The sequence below is a fragment of the Cyprinodon variegatus genome, unplaced genomic scaffold (assembly GCF_000732505.1).
Source record: "Cyprinodon variegatus isolate N-32 unplaced genomic scaffold, C_variegatus-1.0 Scaffold403, whole genome shotgun sequence".
NCBI lineage: Eukaryota > Metazoa > Chordata > Actinopteri > Cyprinodontiformes > Cyprinodontidae > Cyprinodon > Cyprinodon variegatus.
The window spans coordinates 138,891-153,131 of record NW_015150856.1 but is presented as its reverse complement, the minus strand read 5'-3'; the positions used below and the strand labels follow the sequence as shown (position 1 = coordinate 153,131).

Genomic DNA, 14,241 nt, shown 5'->3' with positions numbered 1-14,241 from the left:
CAATAAATTGCATCTGAAGTAAGCAGTCGATTTCTGTTTATTGGCCTAAGATTGTCAGGACATAATGCAACGTCTCCAGTGCTTAACGATCATACATTTATTTGTGACATGTGCAGCACAGAGTATAAATGTGTTTACAGAAGGAAAAGACAAGAAGTCATATGAAAAAAGGCAAATTTTACAATGAGCTCTCAGGATATTCTTTTGACAATTCTTTTCATGTGGGTTTTTATTTTTTTTTGTAAAGTTAAAAAATATTTCCATTAATGTGAATGGAGAACAAAAAGAAATACGTTCTGTTTTTTTATGTAGTGGTAGTTATTCTCTCACCCTGGCACTTTCACATTTTAATTACCAAAGCGATTGTTTTCTCAGCTATAATACAATGCATACAAGAGTCTTTTTTTTTTTTTTACATTGAAACATTGGGTACATCTGGGATGTTCAAATATCTGACCCAATAAACAAAATATGTATAATAACATTAAGAAATTTGAACAACAATAAAATAATTTGTTATAATAGCCTGAAACCCCCCTCTGCCTTGATGCACGATAGAGACCAAAAGAGTCGTGTGCGTCCATTGCACAAAGTTTTAAATACACACTGATGATAAACACAGACATAACACACATGTTTGGCTAAACACAAAGATCATCAGTGAAATCATTGAGGCTATGACTGATAAATTAGAAAGTGTGTTTGTGACAGATGCTAAGCTCCTTTGTTGATTGGCTGGTGCAATGCTGCCTCACCATGGCCTGAAGCTTGCACTGCAGCTACTTGAACTTTCACATCCTCCCATTTTTCAAAAAAGAAAGAGACAACTTTCTCTGGTCCTATTGCACAATTTATCTTCCAGCGACGAAGAGAAAAGCATCTCAATTTTAAAAGTTTATGTTTTGATTTCCCTCCTGCCCTTCCTCCACACAGCTGTTGGCAAAAAATGTTCAAACAACTGTACAGTGTCACGTCTTAAATAAATATTTTTTTTTATCAACAAAAATGTTGAGGAGCATGTTCATATTTATAAAACTGAAAAAAAAAAAAAAAGCTCATTAACTTTCAAAGAAACATGCATTTCAGCACCAACATCTGGTGGCAGCTTTGGCTGAAAAAGTAAACAACAGCAAAACAAAAATAAATCATCAATCACCAGCAGGTATTAAATATTTGTATTAAAATGACCTTTCATGTCCCTAACCTGTTTTTCTTCAACAGGGCTCAGAGGCTATACATATATAGACACAATTAATGCAGATATTTCTTTTAAAAAAAAATCCCACAAACATGTTCTGTCATTTTGATAAATAAAAATAGAAAACCACAGATATCTCTTCAGCCGTACTGTGTGCCATCTGAGTCCTGTCATAATTTTCCTAAGTGAAAGAGAACTTGGCAAACAATGGCGACCACTCCTGTGTTGAGCACTGAGGATATGGAGATGTCTAATAATCTGCTTTCGTACAGTACAAACTCTTTCTTGTTCTCTTCCACTTTAGCCATGGCCAACAGACCCTTAGCTGCCCGGCACATCATGTTTACACTGGGTGGGTCCATTGGAGGGTGTCCCATGTGTAGCAAACTGTGAGGGTTCTGCTGGTACTGCGCCATACTGACACCATCCTCCAAGAAGGCTACCAGGTTACCCACACTAGCCTTCTGCAAGGCGATGGCTCGTGCTGCGGTGGGGTCTCCCTGTGCGAGGTGTGAGATAACAGCCACCGCCATCTCTCTGTACACCTGCGCCTTCCTCTGACCAACATATCGGACCAAGACAGCAAAGAGTTTTTCCTGTCTGCTGAAAGGTGGCGTGGCCAGTAAGAGGTCCACGTTGCCATCCTGGATGCTAAGCTTGCAGAGGCATTCCAGCACCAGCCTCTGGGGAGTGAGCTGAGAGTGCGGAGCTCCTGACGGGAACGGGTCCTGGGCTTCAGCTGAGGGACAAACCATCCAGTGAAGAAGGCCATCCAGGATTGGGAGGCAAATGGTGTCCGAATAGGTTGATAGATCAAGGTGTCCTGCAATATTGGCAAGTGTGACCATGGCGTTCTCCCTGAGCAGACACAGGCACTCCCACCACCACTCCTGTTTGCCACCAGACAGTCCCTGCTCCTGTTGTACGTCCCTCTGGTAGCTTGGTGCTGACCGGTTCCTCTCTGGGTGAACGTGATGCAGCAAAAGCAGCCTGCCCAGGAGGAGAACGAGGGCAGGATGGTGAGACATTTCCATGTCGTTCCCAGGGATAAAGGACAGACTCCGGACGATGTTGGAAACACAAAGGCACCTCTTAGAGAGTGAGTCCTGCCAGGAGGAAGTTGTGCAGAGTGGAGCTTCGTCCAGGCACCGAGGTTCATCCTCCAGAAGGGTAATATGGTCATCCTCTCCGTCCGGATGTACCCTGAATGGGTAAGATGGCAATGATCGAGCAGGGTGGGCATATGACAGGGCGTCAACCCTGGCACACAAAACATCGTCAATAGTTGCAGTGATATGTTTCAGTGGTTTCCTGTTTCCCTCTTTTATCTTGTTTTCTGCTTGGCTTTCGTCCAATGTTCTTGTACCATCCCTGGCTGAGGGATCAGTTCGCAGTTCAAAGTGTGTCTGAATGTGTGCAGTGGAGTCACCTCCACCCGCCTGCCAGTGTAACAGCCCACTGTCAAACTCAGAGACATACCCCAAGCGCTCCGTTATGTCTTCAATCATGTCATCTTTGTGCACAATCTTGATTGGGAGTTTATCATATTTACTGGCTTGTTTAGGTTTGGATTCTGAAACCGCTGGAAGCCCACCTGGAAATTCTTTTTTAATTTCATGTGCGTCCACTACTTCCAATTCTTTTCCTTCTTGCTCTTTATTCAGATTCTCCTTATTCTTGGTTGTATTGGGATCCTGTTTCCTATTCCGTACCTCAGCCTTCTCTTCAGTGACAGGTAGTCTTTTCTCATCTGTATCGCCTGTTTGCTTCTCCTGAATTTCTACTGCTGGGGATGTTTTAGGTCCAGTTAGGATTGCAGAGTCTGCTTCCTTGTCATGGGTAGCGTCTTCATTTTGCATTGAACCAGTATCTAGTTGGCTTTTGGGAATTATTGTGCGAACCTCAAATTCTTCCAAGATTCCGAAAATCTCAATCAGGCAGCGTCGGAAGTGCTCAACGATTAACTCAAGGAATCCTGGCAGCTGGTCAAAGAAAGATAGAAGAAAATCAGCGAAGAAGGCACGATCTTGTGTCTATAACAAATAAAGTATAGTTCTATTATAATAAAAATGCAAACTATCTAAACTAAAGCCGAACTTTAATTTAACAACAATGATACTCTAATGATAAACTGTCTTTAGATCAGAGTTTAAAAAGATTGTAAATCGACTTAATCGTTTATGATGTAATCCAATTAGCCTGGTAAAGCATAAAGAAGGCTGTGAACTGGCATCTGCTTATTTTAAAATGGATTAGCCCTTATCTGTGATCACCGAGCTGAAACTCTAATCTAATCGGCAAGTGGACCATACTGAGCTTCCAGGTCTGGATGACAATAATACTCTTTAACTATGAATTTAAATATCTGTAAATGAGGTATTTAAACACAGAGTCAATGTAAGCAAATGCTGACATGAAACAGTGATTTCTTGAACATGTTTGTATTTATTTGGCTATTAAACACCTAGAGAGAGCGAGGATTTCTGCAGATAACAGAAAGGCTTGAGTTGAATGGAAACGTCTTGTTTTATGATTTATCGTTCATCCAAATTTGATAGATACTGGAATTGCATATTTTAGCAGCCCTTAAGAATCCACACATTCTGAAACAAGAGGTCCTGAAGTGGAGTTCAGCATTCACACTAGACTTTTGAGATCATCTTCAGGAATCTAAATTTGATAAACAATTCAGAATGGTGAAACATATTTATGCTGAAAATGTAGAGATAAAAGCAGAAGTAAATGGATAAAACGTCTGCTCATCCATTTTTGTGTGATCTTTTATTTTCTTTTGGACAGAGAAGAAAATATTTTATTTAGTTGTCATCTTCTCCAAGTCTCTTCCACTATTATTTTGTGGGTCACATTATGAGGTGCTGCTTTGGAATATGCAGCGCAAAATCTGTAACTGCAGTGATTACTGATTACTAATTTAAAATGATGTAGTTTAAAATGTCAGCTCTGTGATAAGTTATACATAAGGCCAGTTTTAGATTAAAAAATGATATTTTTTCTAATGTAATTAATTAATATTCTTCTACCGATATATATTTTGAAACAGCACAAAAATCTTTACTTGCAGGTAAAGTTTTATAAAAACAAAAACAAATGAAACAATCTGAAATCAGAACCTATATGCTAATCATGTGGCTTGTAGTGATTTTACCTGAGAAAGATTGAAGGAGGCCACTGTACTGTCATCATACAGCAGGATGTTGATGGTGTCTAAAGCCCATGTGCTTTCTGCCAGTAGGCCGGACTTCAGAGACATCATAACGCGCCAGGCTTCAGGCGTCCCTGGAATCCAAACAATGGGAATTAAAGATATGCAGGGATTTATGAGAAGCAGAAAATGAGGTAATTTCAACAATCAATGAAATGTCTTACCACAGTCCTTTGATGTGAGCTTGCGTTTTGGCTTGAGGATTGGCATTGTGGCTTCTACTGACCCTGGAGGGTAGTTAAGGTCCCTCCTCAGATTAGGAGGAAACTGACACATTGGTCCACTGCCTTGTGAGCCCATCATGGCCATCCCTGGCTTAGGCATCTTCATGGGGGACATGAAAGGGGCTTTACTGGGTGACATTCGAGATTCCATCGAGCGCTGGAAGGCCCCTGGGCTGGGCGCTCGAGGCAAGTGGTTGGTCATGGATGGAGGGTTGGAATAGGATGAATGGCGTGATGACATGGAGGCCATGCCACCTGAGGATGACATGTAGGGAAGCTGACGGTGCCACTGGTCCTGTGCGGAGCGACCTTCCATGTCATCCCTGCAGACAGAGCCATACGGCTGCATTTGGGACGGTGGCCCCTGTCTGCCGTGGTAGGGATAGCTTAGATCTGTTCTCGAAGGCCACATGTTTGGTCCCTCAGCAGCATGGTTAGAGGTTGGCCCCCCACCCATCATACTGTGCTGGTTCTGGCCAGATGGAGCCATTCTGTCTCGGTGGTAGGGGTAAGGGAACTGTCCTTGGATGGGTCTAGACTCAGGGCCTGAGTACCCACCCCCGTAGTGATTGTACACATCTGGCTGCTGGTTGGTGTACTGCATGGCGTACATTTCACTCTCATGTCTTTTGGGCGGGGGACCGTACATTCCATCCAACTGTCGCTTGTAGCCCTGATTGAGCAAAGTCCTTGTTAGTACACAGAAAAAAAACACACAGGCCCAATCCTGAAATAAATGCCATTAACGTTAAAATAGCTTTGGATATATGTAAGGTTTTCAGAAATGTAAGCACATTTAGACAAGTGGTTTTTACTTTACTCTCTTTTCTAAACTCTGGAGAATCTGTTAGTTCAATCTCTAACATTATGCTCTCTCTGCTTTTGCTCATAGTAGCTCAAACTGAGCCTGGTTCTGCTGGAGGTTTTTTGCTGTTAAAAGGGAGTTTTTCCTCTCCACTGTTGCTACAAGCATGCTTAGTGTAAGGGGTTGCATTCGAGTCAATAAGTCGATCAACTGGTTTTCCTTAGATAGAAAACTTTGACTCAATTTCACTGTATGATCTGGTTGAACTGTAAAGGGCCTTGAGATGACATGTGTTGTGAATTGGTGCTATAGAAATAAACTGAAATGAATTGAATTAAACCTTCAAAACACACAGAAAGATATTTCTTCAGCTGTACTACTGAGGCATTTAAAATACTCCTGTCTGTTTTTGCCATGGATTATCTGCACCATTTAGTCTGATCCTTGTTAAAACCGAGCTCTTCAAGAGAAAAACGATATTTTAAAAATATTTGGAGTACTAGGTCATCTAGAGATTAACAAAAAGTATGACAGACTGGCAGACCTTACTTATACCAAATAGTACTTTCTGTGCTGGAAGACCATAACTCTAGAGCTCTTCATATCTGTTCATCTTTACCCTGATAGTGATCCGGAAAAAGTATATAACATGAACTGTTCATGATCTTTACCTCCTTAAAAGTACATTTTAAATGGAGAATAAAACAACATGGTCTTTTTGCATAAGTCTCTCAAAGGGTACTGTTTAAACCTTTTTTTTAATTCCCAGATCTCATCTAGGGTGGTTGATGAAGTATTTTGTTTTCTCCTATAACACAATTATAGTCTTGAAATGTCACCGCTGCAAAGGGCCAATTCATGCACACTGGATCTTGGCAACAGTACAACAGCAAAAACAGCACAAATTCCTTTTTTTATGTACTACAGTATGTCAAATAATATATATATATCTTTTAGATTTTACTGTCAGACTTTCCAAAACAGCCAACACTAAATAATTAAATACAGTATTCTGTATTTCATGACTTTACATTATTAATTCATAAGCTACTCCAAACCTTTCTTGTCAAAGTTGTCCAGATTTTGGCTAAAAAGTTTAACACTCTTTTATGGCAGTATCACATTTCAGGAGGCATGAAAACAGTGAACTTGGGTATGAAATAGCAGCTAACAGTGCTGTGTCTCACCTGTTGCTGTGGGTACATCCCAGATGGATGCATCCCATACGGCATGCTGGGATACTGCTGCCCATAGCCGTCATGTCTGAAATACAGAAGTCAAAGCAAAGTTCTCATCTATTGACAGACTGTAAATCTTAAAATAAGAAATTACTGCTAAATCCACAATAAAGCCGCTAACCTCTGCTGTGAAGAGTATCTGCTGGGAGAATAAATGTTGCCTTCACTATTGGAGTGTCCCATGTTGTTTTGACCCCCAGGAGGCCCCATGGTTCCCTCCATCCCCATCATATGGTCAGGTCTAAGAATTAAACAAGACTACAAGTCATGCTTAACAGACCACCCACATTTATGCAAAATACAGTTGAGAAATTCATAGCATCAAACTTTGAATGTATAGGTAGTTTTATTTATTTGGTTATTTCTACCTGTCTGGCTGCCTTTCCAGACTAATCTTAAAAGAGTTTTTATTTTTTATTTTAACATAACAAAAAAAAAAAGGAAAAAAAAAAAAAAAAAAAAAAAAGCAAATGTTGTTTCTGTATTATTCAACATTAGGGCAATTTTTTCCAGACATTGCTTCAAAGTTAGCAGGGAGTAAAATTCTAAATTCCCCAAATTCTGAAAGAAAGTGACCAAATATGTATCCTGTATTTACGTATTTCCCGTATTTGACCAGGATATTACTGAAGGGCTTAAAATACATGCTTTTTTTAAAACCATAGAAATAGACAGAAATGAATACTAGCTGATGAGCTGGTGAATATTCTCAGTCATCCAGGTCATAGTCATTCCAAAACAGTAAAAAAAACAAACAATCCATTGGACTTTGTATTACATGTTTTCTAAAGACTTTGTAGGGCTACTGTATGAGCCTCGAATTTTACGCTATTTCTAACATTTTCACTGCAAAAACGATCTAGAAATCAGTGAAAAAAAATCAAATTAAGTGTATTTACCCTTACTTTCACTAGGTAAATAAAATGATTTGCCAATGGAATGATTATTTTGAGTATTTTTACTTTTAAAAAAAAAGATAATATGCTCTTGAAATAAGAAAATGCAATTATTTTGTTATTCTAAATGGAAATTGGCAAAGTGTCTCACTTACTCCCTCAATTCAAGACGAAATGCACTTATTTTAAGAAAAAATGAATTATTTAGATTTCAATTTTTTGGAGTGTTGAAATTAAAAAGTTTCCTGGATGAAAAGCGAATTCTCTTCAAACTTGGAATCAAAGTCCAGTGGATTGTTTTTTAAACTTTTTTTTGGAATAATAATAATAATGACTGTATGATAAAATCTGCCCAACACTGGCTGGTTAATGTCTGGGATTGTGCGATTTTACCTGCGGTCATAGCCTGGTCCATATGGATACTGGGAGCGCTGGCTCATGTTCAGGCCTGATGGGGCCCGACTGTACAAGTCCTGCATACCTCCACTGGACATCTGGCTTGGTATATATGGATCAGCTCCTGCCACTGCAAGAATATAAAGCAGTAAAATAAAAAGAAATGTTATAATAATACCATTAATCTACCACTAGAGGGCAGCATCCCTCTATGAATACTCCCCAGTCTATCTTATTAGCCCTATTGTTCTGTGTGTTGTTATGCAGCTGCCATCAACCATATTATTCATTCAGACTTCATTCTCCTCATTTTTTAGAGGAGCTGCCATTTCTTTCCAGGAAAATCTACATTTTTCTTCTGAACACTAAAACACAGGTTGGTCAAAACAGGTGCATCTCAGCAGGATTCAAGGGATTAAAGGTTTGAAGAAGGAAAAACTGCAATAAATGCAATGAGTGGAATAATGGAGACAAAGGCTAAGTAACAAGATCTCATGATAGCTCATGTTTTTGATAAAAGGGATGAGTGATGCTGCAAACAATCCCTTTATTTATTTGTTTAATAAAACACACACATCTATCCTGATCTGAGGAGACATGGTGATTTAATAATGAATTAGACCAACAAGGCAGAAAAAAGAGCAATGGCTCCAAGACTAGCGATTAACTTTGCCAAAGAGGTGTGCATCTTTACAGAAAGTTTAAGGGTCAAGTTTTAAAATGTCAAACTTCTGTTTTTTAAATTCCATCCATCACAAGTAACATTTGAAATCAGTTAAAGTTTTGTGTCTAAATAACAAAACCTGATGTAAAAAAAATATGAAAGTGTGTAACCAAATCGTAATATAGATTTTTTTGGTACAACATCGTCCATCCCACTCACTCTTCCTCATCCCTGCGAAGGGGTCCTTAGCATCATACTGCATCCTCATCATCATGTCAGGCATGCCGAGGGCCTGCTGGTACGGAGCTGAGGGGGGCAGGCTGCCTGTTCGCTTCTGAAAGGCTGGGTCGCTCACCTCAGAGAAGGGGTCCTGCACGCTTACACTGCTCCTGGACAATACAGGAGAACAAAAATTAGGAATTTATTTTCTTGATAGTTGAATGAATAACATATGATAGACTTAAAAAGAATGTCTTTTTCACCTTACATGCAGTTAAAATCACTGTTTTTATGGCTAAAGTGTTACTCATTCCAAACTGAGACCAACATTTAAAAAATAGTTTCCATTAAGTGTCTTTAACGACCGTAACAAAAAAAAAATGTTAAAGCACAACTTAAGAGAGGCTATCTTCTACTGTGGAGTGGCCTGTGGGGAGAGCAGGAGGGCAGGGGGTAGGTCTGCTTGTCTCCCCCCCCAGCACAGCCATCTCATGTTTGAGTTTACCCCAATTGATAAGAGCATCCCTTTGCCCTCAGACTGTTGTTGCAGCATACAGGTTGAAGGGCAGCACGGTGTACCAGGCCTTCTTAGCATCCTTGGGGGGTTTGGGTTAGGGATACCATCATTCTACTGGTGGACTTTAACAGCCATCAGGGAAAGAACAGTGACACCTGGAGGGGCGTGATTGGGACGAACGGTGTTTCATTATTGGACTTCTGTGCAAGTCACGTACAATCCATAATCAACACCATGTTCAGACATAAGTATGTCCATCAGTGCACCAGGACACCCTAAGCTTGAAGTTGATGGTCAACTTTGTAGTCGCATCTTTTGACCCTCGACCAAATGTCCTGGAGACTCGGATAGGGAGAGGGGTGGAGCTCTCCACCCATCACCAAGGAGTGGTAACATCTGGTTCTTGTTTAACTCCCACCTCTGGGTGAGCTTCTCACAGATTCTGGGGAGGCTGCCGGGGCTGCCCATAGGTGTGGTCGAGCCAGCAATCCCAAAACCCGGTGGGGGACAGAAGCAGTAAGTGATGCTGTCAAGCTGGAGAAGGAGTCCTGAGGCAGCAAGCAGGTACTGGGAAGCCGAGCGTGTTGCCAAGGCAAAAACTCTGGCCTAGGAGGAGTTTGGAGAGACCATGGAGAAAGACTGTCGGCTAGCCTTAAAAGGATTCTGGCAAATCCTCACCTATGGTCTTGAAATCTGGATCATGACCGAAAAAACGAGATATTGTATACAAGCGGTGGTTGGGCACTCCCTTAAGGGCTGGTTATACTCCCCGCAGCAGAGTGTCGCAGTGAGCTTGACGCAGATATTTTTGATTTAAGCTCAATATTGAAGCGTAGTCTGCGCTATACGCTGTGGATATAGATACGGCCGAGGGGGAGAGGAAGAAGTAGGGGCAAATTTGTCTGACAACGGAGGGACATGAGGGCTAAAAAGAGCGGGGATCCAGGTGGAAAAAGAGCCCCAGCTTTCATGGCACCTCGGTCTTCTAGCACCTCGTCGTTTTGTTCACTGCGACAACTACTCAGAAAACATAGTTTCCAAGTATAAATCAGCCTTTAGAGAGGGTGAGGAGCTTTCCATTTAGGAGAGGCTCAGAGTAGAGCCGCTACTCCTCCATATCGAGAGGAGTCGAGAGGAGGTGTCTAAGTAGAGGGAAATTTGTTGAGACTGCTGCCCCTGCGACCCGGTCTCAGATAAAGCGGAAAACTACAAATACGACTACAGTGTTAAAAATCTCAAAGATGTTTTTTACTAAATACTCGAAGTATGCCATTCCATATGGCTAGCACTGATTTTCAGAGGCGAAAGTAAAACGTCAGCTTTGACTCTTCCCACAACTGTTGCAGATAGCTTTCAAGGTTTTAATTAAAACAAGCTCTGATAAAGTAATTAAAGTTAAGATTATAGAATCATTTAGATAAACATCTTTCTTATTTTAAGGAGCAGAGATTTGGACGTTTGCCACCAGTAATTAAATAACTGAATAACCTAGGAACTTTTACATGGTAAATAAACATCTCAAACAGAGACAAATATCTCTGTGTGGAAACATGTTCATGTTTTATGCATTACTATTTTCCATTTTTCAATGAAGTCTTATTTTGCTGGTTTTAATTATTTGCTTTGTAAAAACAGATTTCCTGATTAACTTCTTAATTCTAATGAAGCCTTACTTTTTTGATAGTTTTAACTCTGTTTATTTGTATTATCAATTTTACAGGTTTAATTCTTAAACACCTAGTGTGGTTCTTAGTCATTGATCTAGCTTTTGGCTAGAGGGTCTACAGACAGAATAAAGAGCTCTTACAAATATAAGTATTGTCCCTGCTCAAATGCATTTGACATAAATAAATAATACATGAGCAAAAACAGCTACACCCGGCTGCTGGGAATGGGGAGTTAAGAGTTTGCTAGATATCAGGAAACTGAATGTATTAGACAATAGATGCTGTTTTATTTATTAGAAGATTCCAGTTCTGACTGTCATGAAAGATGTTGGATTAGGAAATTATGTGTCTACTGTCTGTATAGAAAATGAATAAACTTGTTAGTAATGTTTACCACACTAATCAGGCAAATCTTTAACATAAAATTAGAAATGATGGTGAAAACTGCAGAGCTGTGTAACAGAGATGCGTTATTGATCCTAAACACTCTTGCTAAGGCTTTTGTACCTAAATGTTTATGACTAGTTCAGCTAAAGATCTACATATTAACACTAAATTTGGGAGTTTTCTTTTTGCATATTAACTTGGACACAACTGTCATTTATATCTAGATGATCACATTGAAATAAGTTGAAAAACTGGTTATTTTATATTCGATATTGTGCAATAAAATGAAACAAAGAAAACAGTATTAGGGTTTAAAAATTAGATAACATACGCTTTAATGATTCTTATGTAGGGTTAATTTGTAGATACATCCAATAAACTGGGGGATTTTACTTTGCAGATTGTCAGATATAATTTATAGTTACATTTTACACATTTGTTATTTTCAGGTATTCCAGAACGTAGATCAGCATTTTGTAATCAGAGCGGGCTAAAATCAGTATCTGCATTCCGAAAGTCTCACATTGGTTCATCTCATTTATTGCTAACTACCCATAAATTTACAGGAAACATAAACTACTTAGTTAGCTATGAATAAATATACCTGTTGGGGGGCAGTGGAGTGACTTGTCCCAGTGGGGTGGTGGCTGGTGTAGGGGGTTTCAGGTCACCTGCTGTCTCTGCTGCAGAGCTGCTGCCAGATGACTGCGGCGTCTGTGGACCTTGGAGGGAGCCACCTGAGTTGGCTGGGAGACAAGAGAGGCATTATTACTAAACCTGAAGGATTCCCTGACTTCTCCCTCAAACTGCTGCAGATTGAGGCGGCCGGGCTTCATGCGGTCCTCTGCTGCGATACGGAGGCTGGTTTGAGTTAAAGCAGACAATGTAAGATTTTATCACAGCAAGGTGCTGTATCTGGGAGATAACTTTGGGCTTATGTCCAAAGCACTCAGACTGATGCCCAACATGAGAACTGAGCCATGGCAAAGGCTCCACGTAAAAACAGCGAGGACGGAAACAGAGACATGAAGCAAAGACGCAGCAAGGAGGGGAGAGGAGAAAAATTCTAGGTCATCTAAGAGCAGAGCATCACTTTATTAAAAGCTGAAGCTGTCCTTCAGTGCCTTGCAAAAGTATTTAACATAATCACACTTCAAAATTTCACTTAAAGATGCAAACATTGCTGTGAGGAATTGCCTTGCAGTCAGTGAGTCGATGCAATCAACTGTTTTTCCTTCACCGAAAAAGATAATGCAACGGTTTTTGGCATTTACTTCGTATTCAGTTACTTTAACACAATTGTTTTATATTAGTGGGTTAGGACATAAAACAATTAAGTTAAATACTAAATATGATTAAGCAAATGCCAAAAGTGGGTGCATTATTTTTTTTTATGTGTTGGATAGAAAACTCTGAATCAGTTACACTTTATGATCTGGTTGCGTTGTAAATTAGCGCTATAGCAATAAACTCAGTTGAACTGAATAGATCATAAGAGCTGCCAGAAAAATGTACAACTCCTAAGGGCTACAATCATACATTTTTATTCAACATATTCTCATTATCAGTGCGTATGAAATCGTACGAAAAGTTATGCACCCTTTTTCGTACGTTTTGGACGTTTTTCCTAAAAAAAACACATCAGTGCGCATGCGCTGGCAGACAGAAAAAAAAAAAGCAGATCCGCGGATGGACGTAAAACTGGGAAAAACAGTGCAATCATCACTTATTCATGTCTCTAACTACGTTGCTTGCTGTTTTATATCTTAGGGTTAGGGTTAGGGCTAATTGTAATTTATATTCTAGATTCGTGAATGGTGCGTCAGATGCGCATACGACGAAAAAAACATCCAAAACGTACGAAATTACGGTGCATAACTTTTTGTACGATTTCGTACGAAAAGTAATGAGAATAGGTTTTATTTGGGAACAAACCCCGAAAAAGGTCAGAGGGCATTAACAATAAACGTTTAAGAAAAACTACCAGCAGCTCCCTAAATCCTGAATAGTTATAGCACTGATTGAAAAAAACTCCCCAAAAATTAAACAAAATTGGAGATCCAGACAGGGGTAAAAACTGGTTAAGGGTTCTATTTCCTTATTACACCTCATTTAATTCAATTCCTAATTCAGATGACTGGAAAATTATAACCTAGTGCAACCCCAACCCCCAGCCAGATAAAACCAAGTGATACAAATTCCCAGAATGAATGGAAAATGAAACCCTGTTGAGCAAAAAGATGACAAAGACACTGAGGGAATAGGAAAGTTTCCTAATGAGCGTTTAGTGTAAAAAGTCTTTTTTTTCCTCTGGAATAGCCTCAGCAGCCTCTCCCTGTACCACGTTTCCTTAAGAAAAAAAAAAAAAGTCCCTCGTAAGACTTAAGCTTTAAAAATTCATGGTAATTCTGAATTATTAAACAATACCGGCTGCCTCTACATCACAGGAGACAGATAGGGGAGAGACAGACTGAGGGGTAGATGGTGTCCCATGATGATGAGCAGAGGTGAGAAAAGAGGGCACAGACGGGTCACTGAGCTCTTTTTGGGCTATCCCGGTGTCAGACCGAATGAATATGCAGACGCATGCCCACGTGGAGGAGAGGGAAACAGTCCAGGGGTCAGCCAAGGTTAAAAGGTTTGTCATTCTTCAAGAGCAGACCAGTCGACTGCATAGAAAGGTGGAGGGGAGAGGTGGAAAGGAGAATGAACTGAAATGCCCTCTGCTCCACATTTAGCTGGAGAAAAAAAGCTGGCAGACGAGAGGGGGAAGTAGCGTGTACGCGTGAAAGTCTGGATGTGTGTCA

General features: G+C 40.2%; 1 protein-coding gene across 1 annotated transcript in view; it reads right to left on the bottom strand.

Moving 5' to 3' along the window:
• Positions 1-400: 400 nt before the first annotated feature.
• LOC107092995 (AT-rich interactive domain-containing protein 1B-like) overlaps positions 401-14,241 on the bottom strand; it is a 133,724-nt gene continuing 119,883 nt past the window's right edge. The window contains exons 11-18 of the mRNA XM_015387767.1: positions 12,039-12,180; positions 8,864-9,033; positions 7,978-8,110; positions 6,810-6,929; positions 6,638-6,713; positions 4,586-5,318; positions 4,365-4,495; positions 401-3,180 (exon numbers count right to left, since the gene is read on the bottom strand). Coding sequence (XP_015243253.1) covers positions 1,369-3,180; positions 4,365-4,495; positions 4,586-5,318; positions 6,638-6,713; positions 6,810-6,929; positions 7,978-8,110; positions 8,864-9,033; positions 12,039-12,180 — 3,317 coding nt within the window. The 3' untranslated portion in view covers positions 401-1,368. The remainder of the gene's footprint in view (positions 3,181-4,364; positions 4,496-4,585; positions 5,319-6,637; positions 6,714-6,809; positions 6,930-7,977; positions 8,111-8,863; positions 9,034-12,038; positions 12,181-14,241) is intronic.